This window comes from Otolemur garnettii, unplaced genomic scaffold (genome assembly GCF_000181295.1).
Source record: "Otolemur garnettii isolate 467f Iridium unplaced genomic scaffold, OtoGar3 scaffold00043, whole genome shotgun sequence".
NCBI lineage: Eukaryota > Metazoa > Chordata > Mammalia > Primates > Galagidae > Otolemur > Otolemur garnettii.
In genome coordinates this window covers 5,317,246-5,331,816 of record NW_003852438.1, presented here as the reverse complement: position 1 = coordinate 5,331,816, position 14,571 = coordinate 5,317,246, and the positions used below count along the sequence as shown (strand labels likewise).

At 45.1% G+C, this 14,571-nt stretch overlaps 1 protein-coding gene across 4 annotated transcripts in view; it reads left to right on the top strand.

Moving 5' to 3' along the window:
* The window catches only part of SLC11A2 (solute carrier family 11 member 2), a 47,370-nt gene that overhangs the window by 22,729 nt on the left and 10,070 nt on the right, over positions 1-14,571 (top strand). For all 4 annotated transcript variants that reach the window (XM_023513596.1, XM_012805643.2, XM_023513597.1 and 1 more), the window contains exons 6-15: positions 3,129-3,235; positions 3,790-3,860; positions 3,968-4,035; positions 6,631-6,786; positions 7,479-7,637; positions 9,033-9,119; positions 10,137-10,256; positions 10,402-10,551; positions 11,688-11,761; positions 12,635-12,788. In XM_023513596.1, coding sequence (XP_023369364.1) covers positions 3,129-3,235; positions 3,790-3,860; positions 3,968-4,035; positions 6,631-6,786; positions 7,479-7,637; positions 9,033-9,119; positions 10,137-10,256; positions 10,402-10,551; positions 11,688-11,761; positions 12,635-12,788 — 1,146 coding nt within the window. The remainder of the gene's footprint in view (positions 1-3,128; positions 3,236-3,789; positions 3,861-3,967; positions 4,036-6,630; positions 6,787-7,478; positions 7,638-9,032; positions 9,120-10,136; positions 10,257-10,401; positions 10,552-11,687; positions 11,762-12,634; positions 12,789-14,571) is intronic.

Below are 14,571 nucleotides of genomic sequence, written 5' to 3'. Positions count from 1 at the left end.
CAAGCGAGTCTCCTGTCTCCACCTCCCAAGTAGCTGGGACCACAGGTGCCTGCCACAACGCCCGGCTATTTTTTGGTTGCAGCCGTCATTGTTATTTGGCGGGTCCGGGCTGGGGATTTGAACCCGCCACCTTAGGTGTACGTGGCTGGCGCCTCAGCCGGTTGAGCTATAGGCGCCGAGCCCATTTTGGGCCTTTCTTAATGTTACCTAAGGTAGCAATAAACCCTACATCTGGAAGACTTTTTTTGTTTTTTTTTTTTGAGACAAGAGTCTTATTTTGTAGCCCTTGGTAGAGTGTTGTGGCATCACAGCTGACATCAACGTCTAACTCTTGGGCTTAAGCGATTCTTTTGCCTCCCAAGTAGCTGGAACTACAGGTACCTGCCATAGCGCCCGGCTGTTTTTTGTTGCAGTTGTCATTGTTGTTTAGCAGGCCCAGGCCAGGTTCCAGCCCACCTGCCTCAGTGTATGTGGCCAGTGCCCTAACCACTGAGCTACAGGTGCCAAGCCTGGAAAACATTTTTATTTTATTTATTTATTTATTTTGAGACAGCATCTCAAGCTGTCACCCTGTGTTGAATGCCGTAGCATCACAGCTCACAGCAACCTCCAACTCCTGAACTCAAGTGATTCTCCTGCCTCTACCTCCCAAGTAGCTGGGACTGTAGGCACTTGCCACAACACTCAGCTATTTTTTGGTTATAGCTGTCATTGTTGTTTGGCAGGCCTGCGCTGGATTCGAAGCCGCCAGCTCAGGAGTATGTGCCTGGCGCCTTAGCCACTTGAGCCACAGGCACTAAGCCTGGAAGACATTTTTAATCTAGTTTCATCTTTAGATAAGATACTGATCAACCTCTGATTTGTTCTCAATATTTAATCTTCTTTCCTGGCTTTGAGCAGAAAGTATCTTTATCTACTTTTCAAAAAAACCTTGGCAATTTATAATTTCCTCTAGCTTCTCTTTCTTTATATATGTTAATAGTCACTTTTTTGTGATGAGACTTTTTTCTTTTCTTTTTTTTTTTGAGATAGATTCTCACTTTGTCACCCTCAGTGGAGTGCCGTGGCATCATAGCTTACAGCAACCTCAAACTCTTGGGCTCAAGTGATTCTCTTGCCTCAGCCTCCCAAGTAGCTGTTACTACAGGTGCCCACCCCAACACCCAGCTATTTTTAGAGATGAGGTCTTGCTCTGGCTCAGGCTGGTCTTGAATCTGTGAACTCAGGCAATCCTCCTGCCTCGAGGATTGGGATTACAGGTGTGAGCTACCACGCCCAGGCCCCACAAGATATTTTTTGGATAGTGACTATCCAAAGGTGTTTTTTTCCTTTTTCTTTTTTTTTTTGAGACAGTGTCTCCCTTTGTCACCCTCAGTAGAGTGCCCTGGCATCACAGCTCATAGCAGCCTCAAACTCTTGGTCTTAAGTAATTCTCTTGCCTTAGCCTGAGTAGCTGGGACTACAGGCACCTGCCACAACACCCAGCTATTTTTATTATTTTATTTTATTTTGTTTATGTATTTATTTTTTTCAGACAGAGTCTCACTATGTCACCTGCAATAGAGTGCTATGGTGTCACAGCTCACAGCAACCTCAAACTCTGGGGCTCAAGCGATTCTCTTGTCTCACCCTCCCAAGTAGCTAGGAGTACAGGCACCCACCACAACGCCTGGCTATTTTTTTTTTTTTTTTAGAGACAGTCTCACTTTGCGCCCTTGGTAGAGTGCTATGGCATCACAGCTCACAACAACCTCTAGCTCTTGGGCTTAGGTGATTCTCTTGCCTCAGCTTCCCGAGTATCTGGGACCACAGGTGCCCACCACAACACCAGACGATTTTTTTGTTGCAGTTTGGCTGGGGTTGGATTGGAACCCACCACCCTCCATATATGGGGCTGGTGCCCTACTCACTGAGTCACAGGCACCACCCAAGCCCAGCTATTTTTTGGTTGTAGTTGTCATTGTTGTTTGGCAGGCCTGGGCTGGGTTCAAACCTGTCAGCTCTTGTGTATGTGGCTGGCCCCCTAGCCGTAGCTACTGGCACTGAGCCACCCAGCTGTTTTTAGAGACAGGGTCTTGCTCTTGTTCAGACTGGTCTCAACCTCCTGAGCTCAAGTGATCCACCTGCCTCAGCCTCCCAGAGGGCTAGGATTACAGGCCTATATCACCTCGCCCGGCCCCAGGGGTGTTTTTTCTGACTTCAGTGACCAGCATAACTAAATTTGTGTTGCAACTACATGTTTGTCCAGATTAGTTTTCTACCTTCAGGCCACCCATTTCCAACCATTTTACCCTGAGTCTTTTGCATGTCTGTTCTTTTTCACTTACTTGTGTATTATTATTATTACATCAGAGGTGACCCCAACATTTTCATGTTGTTTTGTCTCCTCAGTGATGGTCAAGAGAGATGTTTTCTTCTACAGTCATTTCCTAGTCACTCTTCTTCCCTATTTTGACCATTTTAGAATCCTTATTCTCCTCAAAACTTATAGGATTGTTTTTAGGCAGGAAACTAAGTAGAAATTAATGAATGGAAGTTGCGTTCCTCTCTTGAGTGGAAAGGAAAGAAAAAAGTAAGATCAGTTGTCACCCTGACCTAGGTCCATGGACTCCATTATGTGGAAGCCCACTTTCCTTCTCCAGCTGGAAGTCACAGTGCAGTGGTGGGCTGAGTCAACCCAAGTTCTTGTACCTCATCTCTGTCTTGAGACTTACAAAGAACTGTTTAGGGGTCAATCCTAAAATATGAATTTCAAAATACTAAAGAGGTTCCTGAAATGATTACTCAGAACCACATCTTGCTAGGTGCAATGACTCACACCTATAATCCCAGAGCTTTGGGAAGCCAAGGGGGAAGATTGCTTGAGGCCAGGAGTTTGAGACCAGCCTGGACAACATAGCAAGGCCCCGTGACTACAAAAAAATGTAAAAAAATTATCAAGGTGTGGTGGTACTTGCCTGTAGTTCTAGCTATTTGGAAGGCTGAGGTAGGAGGATGGCTTGAGCCCAGGAGTTTGAGGCTGCAGTGAGTTGTGATTATGCCATTGCACTCCAGCCTGGGCAACAGACTGAGAACCTGTCTCTAAAGGGGGGAAAAAAACCCACATCTTTCTACTGTTTGATGTTTAGGTCCCACGAATCATCCTATGGCTGATGGTGGAGTTGGCTATTATTGGCTCAGATATGCAAGAAGTCATTGGCTCAGCCATTGCCATCAATCTTCTGTCTATGGGAAGGTAAGAGGATTTTCCTTTAGAAAGAAATCAATGGTTCAGTGGAGTGCAAAGCAAAAGTGAAAACAACGTGATTCATTTCTAATTTTCAAGATTCAATTCAGTTATTTCTTCTATGGAACCTTCCTGGAGCTACCTTCCTCTCCCTCAGAAGATGCAGGCTCTGCATCTTTCATTCACATGGCACATTGTGCATATTGTGTTGTAGAATGTGTGGCATTTTGTATTATAATGATTTGTTTGTTGGTGTATCCTATCAGCTAGTGAGCTCCTTGAGGGTAAGACCCCATACTTTTCCACTTAGGTCCATACAAAGTAAGACCTCATACTTTGTATCCTAAATATCTGACATAGTAGACTCTCATAGAAATTGTAATGAATGTAATCAAGTTGGTGCTGTACCCTAAATTATCCAAAGTCTGGCTTCCTGCCACCATTCCTCTTCCCGTAAGTCCTAGCTTTATCATGTATTCTCTATCTAGACAGTTGCTGGGAAGAAAGTGTTTCTCAATGTTTCCTTCCTTTGCATTGATCTCTATTTCTTACCTCTGACCTAGGGTTCCTCTGTGGGGTGGAGTCCTCATCACCATTGCAGATACCTTTGTATTTCTCTTTTTGGACAAATATGGTAAGGAGAGTGGGAATGAAGGGGTCATTTAAAGGAGCTGCTTTCCATCCTGCAGCTGATAGGGAAGTCTGCCTTCTGTGAGCTCACTGCTACATTTTTTTCTTCAGGCTTGCGGAAGCTAGAAGCATTTTTTGGCTTTCTCATCACTGTTATGGCCCTCACATTTGGATATGAGGCAAGTGTTACAGGTTTTCATTCACTTTTTAAAATGTGTGGCTTTTTTAGTCTTTTATTAATTGTATTCCATGTATCACAGAAAGCCAATTTAGTCCTGGGCCAATTTTGAAGAAGTATAATTTATAGCAATGATTAGTGTGCAGAAAGGCCTGTGGGGATTCCTAAGTTAAAAATAACTAGACTTCGGCCAGGTGCAGTGGCTCATAGGTATAATCCTAAAACTGGGAGGGCGAGGCAGATAGATTGGTTGAACTCAGGAGTTGCAAACCAGTCTGAGCAAGAGCGAGATGTTGTCTGTACTAGAAGTAGAAAAACTGGCCAGGCTTTGTGACAGTCACCTGTAGTTCCATCTACTTAAGAGGCTGAGGCCAAGAATTTGAGATTGCCGTGAACTATGATGCCATGTCACTCAACACCAGGGGTAGCTGAGTGAGATGCTGTCTCAAAAAAAAAAAAAAAAAAAACCCAACTAGACTTTGAGCCGGGCATCGTGGCTCATGCCTATGATCCTGACACTCTGGGAAGCTGAGATGGGAAGATCACTTGAGCTCAGGAGTTGAGAGCGAGACTCCATCTCTGCTAAAGATAGAAAAAAGTAGCTGGGCATCGTAGCTGATGCCTGTAGTTCCACCTACTCAGGAGGCTGAAGCAAGAGGACCCTGTGAGCCCAAGAGTTTGAAGTTGTGGTGGCCTGTGATGACACCATGGCACTCTACCCAGGGCAACTGAGTGAGACTCTGTCTCAAAAAAAAAAAAAGTTGATGAACTGGGGGTATACCGGATATTTCCTGGTTTGCACCCCAACCCAGGGACTCATGGGAATCAGTACCATTATTTACAGTATTAGTACCTTTCTTTGTCCAAATTTTTTTTTTTTTTTGAGACAGAGCCTCAAGCTATCCTCCTGGGTAGAGTGCCATGGCATCATAGCTCATAGCAACCTCCAACTCCTGGGCTCAAGTGAGTCTCCTGCCTCAGCCTCCCAAGTAGCTGGGACCACAGGCACCCGCCACAACGCCCGGCTATTTTTTGCTTGCAGCCATCATTGCTGATTGGCGGGCCTGGGCTGGATTCGAACCTGCCACCCTAGGTGTACATGGCTGGCGCCTTAGCCACTTGAGCCACAGACGCCAAGCCAATTGTATAACAACTTTGTCCAATTGTTATAGCTGATTTCTGCTTACTGGCCTGGCTGAAACTTAAAAAAAAACCCAAAACCTAATCTATGAGTAGATTATGCATGTTGGCCAAAGCCTTCCAAGAGAAATGGAGATGTTAAACCTGGTGGCGCCCGTAGCTTAGTGGGTAGGGCACCAGCCACACACACCAAGGCTGGAGGGTTTGAACTTGGCCCAGGCCAGCTAAAACACAATGACAACTGCAACAACAACAAAAATAGCTGGGCATTGTGGTGGGTGTCTGTAGTCCCAGCTACTTGGGAGGCTGAAGCAAGAAAATTGCTTAAACCCAAGAGTTTTAGGTTGCTGTGAGCTGTGACCCCACGGTACTCTACTGAGGGCGACATAGTAAAATTCTGTCTCAAAAAAAAAAAAAAGCTAAACCAGAGGAAAGTGTGTATGAAAACTTTTTATGAATAAATGAGACTTACTACACATTAGGAGAAAATATCAAGTGATTTTTTTTTTTTATGGTTTGTTTATTCTTGTTTTGTTTTGTTTTTGAGACACAGTCTCACTTTGTTGCCTTTTGTAGAGTGTCGTAGTATCACATCTCACAGCAACCTCAAATTCCTGGGCTCAAGCAAGTATCTTGCCTCTGCCTCCTGAGGCTCCTGGGACTATAGGCGCCACCACAGTGCCCAGCTATTTTTAGATATAGGGTCTCGCTATTGTTCAGGCTGGCCCCTAACTCATGAGGTCAGGCAATCTATCCATCTCGGCCTCCCAGAGTGCCAGGATTACAAGTGTCAGCCACCGTGCTGGGCAAATTTTTTTTTTTTTCTTTTGAGATAGAGTCTCACTCTGTCACCCTGGGTAGAGTGCTGTGGCATCATCATACCTCACAGCAACCTCAGATTCTTAGGCTCAAGCAATCCTCTTATCTCAGCCTCCTGAGTAGGTGAGACTACAGGTGTGGGCTACCACACACAGCTAGTTTTTCTATTTTCAGTAGAAATGGAGTCTCACTCTTGTGAGGGGACTCAATCTCCTGAGCTCAAGTTAGCCTCCCAGAGTACTAGGATAACAGGTGTGAACCACCATGCCCAGCCTCACCAAATGATTTGTGGATAAACATAAGTGAACAGAATAAGTATAGATAAGCAAGAATTCATTCTGTATTCTTGTGTCTTCATAACTGTGAAGCTAATGACAGTAAGAGCCTTAGCCATTTTATTTCTTTTGAATATTAATTACATTGTATACACATCTGTTTTATTTATCAAAAATATGATATAAAGTATCTCAGTACTTCAGTTTTGAATCCTTTGACCCCTGGCAGTAAGTCCCTTGTGTTCCTTGGTTCTTTGATTCTGTATTCCTCATTATCCTAGGTAGTTGTAAAGAGTAAAGGATGCTGAGTATTCCTAGTATTGAGTTCCAGGGAAAGCTAATAGTTGTATGTTGGCATGTAGTATGTTACAGTGAAACCCAACCAGAGCCAGGTCCTCCAGGGCATGTTCGTGCCATCCTGTTCAGGCTGCCAGACCTCACAGGTCCAGCAGGCTGTGGGCATCGTGGGAGCTGTCATCATGCCGCACAACATGTACCTGCATTCTGCCTTAGTCAAGGTGAGCAAGGCTCTTACCTCCCTGGTCCTCTGGGTAGTTAATGGGATCCTTTCCTTTAACTGCAAGGGACACAAAATTAGTTTGCAATTGTTAGAGCTCTGAAGGAGCATATTGTTTTCCAAGCTGAACATTTTATAGACTCTGCATGCCTGGACTTGGACTCTGTTTTTGTCACCAAATTGACACAGGTTACTGGCCCCACAGAGCAGCTGGGACTGAAGTTCCTAAAATGCCTGAGATTTCATGTAGCTTCTTGTGTTTAAATTTCAAAAGCCTAGTGGCCTTCTGGAGATCAGGAGTACAAGAGTCCAACCAGGCTTTTATTAGTCAGTCTTACACAATAATTTACTAGGAGATCTTGGAAACTTCTGTAATCAGAGTTATACAGCCCTACACACCTTTGCACTGAAATCAGATAGTTTTTGTGGGTCGATGGCCCTTCCAGCCACGATAACTGAGTCACCATAGTCACTTAGTCCCTGGTCCCCATGTGGGGATGTGCAATGCCTTTAAAGGGCATGAAGTTCGCAATCACTCAGTGAAGTCAGCTGGAGGTGAGTCTTGGATCTCTCACATTTCATCTGGTCAGTTGTTTGCCCTCTGGATCTCTCAGCTGACTGTAGGGTCCTGAAATGCTATAAGGAAACTTGGTCCAACGGGTCAACAAGTAATGACTGCTGTTATCTCTCTAGTCTAGACAGGTAAACCGGAGCAATAAGCGGGAAGTTCGAGAAGCCAATAAGTACTTTTTCATTGAATCCTGCATTGCTCTCTTTGTTTCCTTCATCATCAACGTCTTTGTTGTCTCAGTCTTTGCCGAAGCATTTTTTGAGAAAACCAACGAGCAGGTGGTAAGTACTCCAGAATCCTGGGTGGTCATGAAAGTGGAGGTGAAGTAGAGACAGGAATGGGGTAGGAGAATACAGTGACATGGAGCTCAGGGAGACTCACTGCTGCCCTCTAATGTCACCATGCAGTCCAGCTGCAGTCTTAGGACTCACCTAGTCTAGACCCATTTTTGTCAGCTTTGATATTTGATTGGGAGGAGTCAACAAACAGAAAACAGAAACTGTGACTAAGACAGACTTGGTTTTGTTTTTTATAGAGACAGAGTCTCTTTTGTTTTGTTTTTTTTTTTTGAGACAGAGTCTCACTATGTCACCCTTCATAGAGTGTCATGGTGTCACAGCTCACAGCAACCTCCAACTCTTGGGCTTAAGCAATTCTCTTGCCTCAATCTCCCAAGTACCTGGGACTACAGGCACCTGCCACAACACCTGGCTATTTTTTGTTGCAGTTGTCATTGTTGTTTAGCTGGCCCAGGCTGGGTTGAAACCACCGCCTTCGGTGTATGTGGCTGGCACCATTATCACTGTGCTATGAGTGCTGAGCCTAGAGACAGTCTTGCTTCGTTGTCCATGCTAGAGTGCAGTGGCACAATCATAGCTCACTACAACCTCACATTCCTGGCCTCAAGTATTACTTCTGCCTTACCCTTCCAAAGTTCAGGAATTACAGGCATGAGCCATTGCAGCTAGGCCATTTTGTCATTTTGATTTCTGTATCCTTTTGATTTCTAATTGCCTGTGGTTTTGATCACCACTTTTTTCCCATCCCTGGGACCTCTGACTCCTGTCTGCTTTGACCAATGTCTCTCTTGTCTGGTGCTCTCTCACCTTTGTTTGTTTTGTTTTGTTTTTTAATAGAGACAGAGTCTCATTTTATACCCCTTGGTAGAGTGCTGTGGTGTCACCCAGCTCACAGCAACCTCATTCTCCTGGGCTCAAGCAATTCTCTTGCCTCAGCCTCCCAAGTAGCTGGGACTACAGACACCTGCCACAATCCCCAGCTATTTTTTTCATTGTTGTTGCAGTTTGGGGCTGGGTTTGAACCCACCACCCTCGGTATATGAGGCCAGCACCTTATCCACTGAGCCATATGCACCGCCTTCTCACTCACCTTTGAAGCCTTCTTAAGAGTCTCTCCTGTCATTTAAAATGCCCCAGTGTTTATGTATTACCACACACACTCTCAGCTCAGTAAAGAGTTCATGACTTGGGGATGTAGATAGATGATGGAGGAATATTCCAAGTTATATTGCTGCCAGTCTCTGCCAGCATCACAGCCTGTATCTGTGATTTCCCTGCAACCTAACTCGCATAGGATTGTGTTTGAACTATAGGAGAATTCTTACCTGGTCCTTGCCTCTAAAACAAAAGTTGCTCTTGAACTGCTTTGGCTTCTAGGTTGAAGTCTGTAAAAACAGCAGCAGTCCCCATGCTGGCCTCTTCCCTAATGATAATTCAACCCTGGCTGTGGATATCTACAAAGGGGTAAGCACTTTCAGATTTGTGATCTTTGCTTCTGAATCAGTGTTCTTCTCATATTATCTGGTCTTTTTCGGGGAGTTGCTTCAGATCTCAGCATATCTCTTTGGGGGTGTCATTTATTTCAGAAGTTAAGATGCCAGACAAGCATTTTGGATTACCTTGAAGGGAATAGAGGATCAGTCGAAAAGATGGGTTGTACGCCAGCATTTTTCAAACTCATGTTGGTAGTATAGTGTTCTACAGGATATTAATTGGGTGACTAAAGAAAGTGTTTCTAGGAGATTGTTCTTTACTGGGGTCTCTTCCCTGTGCTGGTTATATTGTGATCCTCCAGGAGCGGGATATACAGTGTGCAGCATTTCCCAGGTTTATTTGAACTTTCCCTGCACTCCTACTATATTTTCTACAATAGTGTGTTAAGAAACATAATTTGGGAAATTTTTGTTGTTGTTATTTGTTTGTTTTTTGAGACAGAGTCCCACTATGTTGCCTTCAGTAGAGTGCTATGGTGTCACAACTCGCAGGAACTTCAAACTCTTGGGCTTAAGCAATTCTCTGGCCTGAGCTTCCTGAGTAGTTGGGACTATAGGTGCCTGCCACAACGCCTGGCTATTTTTTGGTTGCAGCTGTCATTGTTGTTTAGTGGGCCCAGGCTGGGCTTGAATCCGCCAGCCTTGGTGAATGTGGCAGGCACCCTATTCACTGAGCTTACAGGTGCTAAGCCAAAATTTTCTCTTTTTTTCCCCAATATTTAAGGTGGAAGAAATGAAGGCTTTAGAAGGTTGGAAAAGAGAAAGAACTGGGTTGAGGAATGAAGGGGCATCTAGTAAGGTTTAGATTGAAAGCTCTTAGAATGAGGTTGGGACTTGATCCTAGCTTCTGGGACAGGGCCAGCCATAGCACTTGGTATATGTGGTGGGTATCAGGGAAGTGGGAGAAATGCCACAGAGGAATGTCGTTTGGAGTGCTGTCTAAATAGCTTATTGGCTTAAACGTATCTGTCTTCCTTGTTTCTCCCAGGGAGTTGTGCTAGGATGTTACTTTGGGCCGGCGGCACTCTACATCTGGGCAGTGGGGATCCTGGCTGCAGGACAGAGCTCCACCATGACAGGAACTTATTCAGGCCAGTTTGTCATGGAGGTACATATGGCACAGAATGGAGGGAGATGGCACATCCCTTCTGTCATTTCTTAACCCCATGCTTCTGAGGTCTATCCTGAACCTCCCCAAACCTTTCTCTGTTTTCTATTCCAGACATTCACTCTGCCCCTATATTTTCTTCCAGGGATTCCTGAACCTAAAATGGTCACGCTTTGCTCGAGTGATTCTGACCCGCTCTATTGCCATTGTCCCCACTCTGCTTGTTGCTGTCTTCCAAGATGTAGAGCATCTAACGGGGATGAATGATTTCCTAAATGTTCTACAGAGCTTACAGGTGAGGAGGGAGCAGGGGAGACTCACATCCCATTTAGTTGGCAGCATTATGTACCGCCCTTGCATACTAAGCCAGGTGCTGGGTGCTGGGGGACACTGAGAGGAAGAAAGAGACATGATCTGTAGTAAATGTATAGAAAATCTGACATCTAAAGACCTTTTTAGAAATGGTTTGGTAGTTTTAAGCTTGTTGACTGGGAATTATGACCATTACTTATATTTCCTCACATTTACAAGCTTGAGGCTGGTAATGAATGACTTTGCTAATGGAATGTGTTCAAACCTGGCCCCAGCCTGCTAAACAACAATGACAATTGCAACCAAAAAGTAGCTGGGTGTTGTGGTAGGCACCTATAGTCCTAGCTACTTGGGAGGCTGAGGCAAGAGAATCACTTAAACCCAAGAGTTTGAGGTTACTGTGAGCTGTGATACCACAGCATTCTACTGAGGGCAACATAGTGAGACTCGGTTTCAAAAAAAAGAAAGAGTATTTCTAGTCAGTAATAAGTGATTTTGGTTCTTAAGATATGTTGCGTTGGCTCGGCACCTGTGGCTCAAGTGGCTAAGGCGCTAGCCACATACACCTAAGGTGGCGGGATCGAATTCAGCCTGGGCCCATCAAAACAACAATGACAGCTACAACCAAAAAATAGCTGGGCATTGTGGCGGGTGCCTGTGGTCCCAGCTACTTGGGAGGCTAAGGCAAGAGACTCACGTGAGTCCAGGAGTTGGAGGTTGCTGTGAGCAGTGATGCCACAGCACTCTACCCAGAGGGACAACTTGAGGCTCTGTCTAAAAAAAAAAGATGTGTTGTGTTTTACTTACATGCAGAACACAAAATTATAGTTCATTAATCCAAGCAAATATACATGAATGTATAGGACACTGTTGAAGTTAAGACAAGTCACATACAAATACTTGTAAAGATACAAAGACACTTGTGATCTTAATTGATGCTAGGTTTATGCGGCTGTACAGATTGCCAACAAAACGCTTGGATGTGTCAGAATGATAGGAATAATTATTTCTCATGGAGATTTAGTGAGGCAGGGTTCGTGTTTCCCCTTCACTAGCCTTACTGTTCTCTGGGATGATACGAGGACCCTCAGTACCTAATCTTATTTCTTTCTTTTCCAGCTTCCCTTTGCTCTCATACCCATCCTCACATTTACAAGCTTGAGGCCAGTAATGAATGACTTTGCTAATGGAATGTGAGTATTCTGCTAGTTCCTCAAAAGTGATGATGGTATGTGGGAAAAGGTATCTTTATCCAACAGTTAGAAATGATGCCTGGCCGGGAGCTGTGTGCTTTGAGAGGTGATTACTAGCTGCTTACTCTTTGGCTTGGAAAATGGAGGCCATGGAAGTAGTAAAGGAAGAAGAAGGGGAGGGGCCGGGGGGAGTTCAGCTCTCGGGGCTCTAACTCTTCAACTTCAGACTCTGAAGTGTGAAGTACTTTAATTCTTTTTTTTTTTTTTTTTTTTTTTTTTTGAGACAGAGCCTCAAGCTGTCCCCCTGGGCAGAGTGCCATGGCATTACAGCTCATAGCAACCTCCAACTCCTGGGCTCAAGCGAGTCTCCTGCCTCCGCCTCCCAAGTAGCTGGGACCACAGACGCCCGCCACAACGCCCGGCTATTTTTTGGTTGCAGCTGTCATTGTTGTTTGGCGGGTCCGGGCTGGGGATTCGAACCCGCCACCTTAGGTGTACGTGGCTGGCGCCTTAGCCGGTTGAGCTATAGGCGCCGAGCCAAGTACTTTAATTCTATGTTAAATGATCTTAAAGAGAAAGGTATAAGCTAGTACCTTTTACATATACCTTTAAAGGGTACATGTATATTTAAAATAACTTGTATTTCTAGGGTCCTAAATATTAGTGATTCTTTGATTATTTTCCCCCCTCTTTCTCCCTGTCATTGTCTGACTTGGGCCCATTTGACCTAATTTGGAACATAATAAGAACCATTTTTCACTTCATCTTGAAGCGCCTCTAACTCCTTTCCTGTTACCCCTCAAGGAACAGTTTCCTTTTCTGTCTGTGGCAGGTTGGACCAATCCCTCAGTGACTGTGCTCATTCTTTTACAGAGGCTGGAGGATTGCAGGTGGGATCTTGGTCTTGATCGTCTGCTCCATCAACATGTATTTTGTAGTGATTTATGTTCGGGACCTAGGGCATATAGCATTATACGTGGTGGCTGCTGTGGTCAGCGTGGCTTATCTGAGCTTTGTGTTCTACTTGGTAAGTCCAGGCTGGAGGTGGTAGGGCACAGGTGTGGGGGAGGGCAGAGGTGAGGCTGACTGACAGATAGAAGGGAACAGATCCAAAGAACACATAGCAATCTTCCTCTAGGTTATTGAAACAATTTATACGGAATTGTCAAATCAGCTGTTTATGAAACAGTATTTCTGGCTTGGCGCCCATAGTTCAGTACTCACAGGCTTCAGCCACATATACCGAGGCTGGCGGGTTCGAACTCAGCCCAGGCCTGCTAAACAACGACAACTGCAACCAAAAATATAGCCGAGCATTGTGGTGGGCACCTATAGTCTCAGCTACTCAGGAGGCTGATTTAAGAGAATCACTTAAGTCCAAGAGTTTAAGGTTACTGTGAGCTGTGACGCTATGACACTCTACTGAGGGTGACATAGTGAGACTCTGTCTCCAAAAAAAAAAAAAGAAAGAAAGAAAGAGTATTTCTAGGCAATGATGAATGACTTTGGTTCTTAAGATCTGTCATTTTTTGGCTGGGTGCAGTGGCTTATGCCTGAAATCCTAGCACCCTGGAAGGTCAGGGCAGGTGGATTGCTTGAGTTCAAGACCAGCCTGAGCAAGAGGAAGACCCCATCTCTACTAAAAATAGAAAAATTAGCTGGGTGTGGTGATGAGCCCCTGTAGTTCCAACTATTTAGGAGGTCGAGGCAAAAAGATCCCTTCAGCCCAAGAGTTTAAGGTTGCTATGAGCTGTGACACCATGGTACTCTACCCAGGGTGACAAAGTAAGACTCTGTCTCAAAAAAAAAGAAAAACAAAAAAAAAAACAAGAAAAGGAGAAAGATCTGTCATTTTTTATTTTTGCTACTTCTGTATGGTTTCCATTCTTAGTAATTCCTAACGAGAGTGTAGTATGTGTGAGGAACTAAAAGGAGGGTTTAAGTACAGAGATCAGAGAGTGGTACAAGACAAATTTGGAGAGTGGGCTGGACAGTGTGCTTTAGGGTGTTGGGGTGGGACACATGGGTGCATAGCCCAGCTTACTAGATGAGCAGGGAGATAAGCGTATAGTGATACTGTCTAATTGGAGTGTTCTAGAGTCATTTTAAAAAATCACACTTGGCTTGGTGCCTGTAGCTCAGCAGCTAGGGTGCTGGTCACATACACTGGGGCTGGTGGGTTCAAACCTAGCCCAGGCCTGCCAAACAGTAATGACAACAATAAGAAAATAGCCAGGCACTGTGGCAGGCACCTGTAGTCCCAGCTTTTGGGAGGCTGAGGCAAGAGAATAACTTAAGCCCAAGAGTTTGAGGTTGCTGTGAGCTGTGATGCCACAGCATTCTACCGAGGGCTTACATCAGGGGTCCTCAAACTTTTTAAACAGGAGGCCAGTTCACTGTCCTTCAGACCGTTGGAGGGCCAGACTCTGGGCCCTGGGACAAGTCAGCTGCTAAGCAGGACAGGCAGCAGTGGCAAAAACACCACACAGGCCAGATAAATGTTCGAGGCAGGCCCACATGTAGCCCATGGGCCGTAGATTGATGATGCCTGGTTTACATAGTAAGACTCTGTCTCAAAAAAAAAAAAAAAAAGAAAAAGGCTCGGCGCCTGTGGCTCAAGTTGCTAAGGTGCCAGCCACGTACACCCAAGGTGGCAGGTTCGAATCCCCAGCCAGGCCCGCCAAACAACAATGATGGCTGCAACCAAAAAATGGCCAGGCATTGTGGCAGGCGCCTGTAGTCCCAGCTACTTGGGAGGCTGAGGCAGGAGACTCACTTGAGCCCAGGAGTTGGAGGTTGCTGTGAGCGTG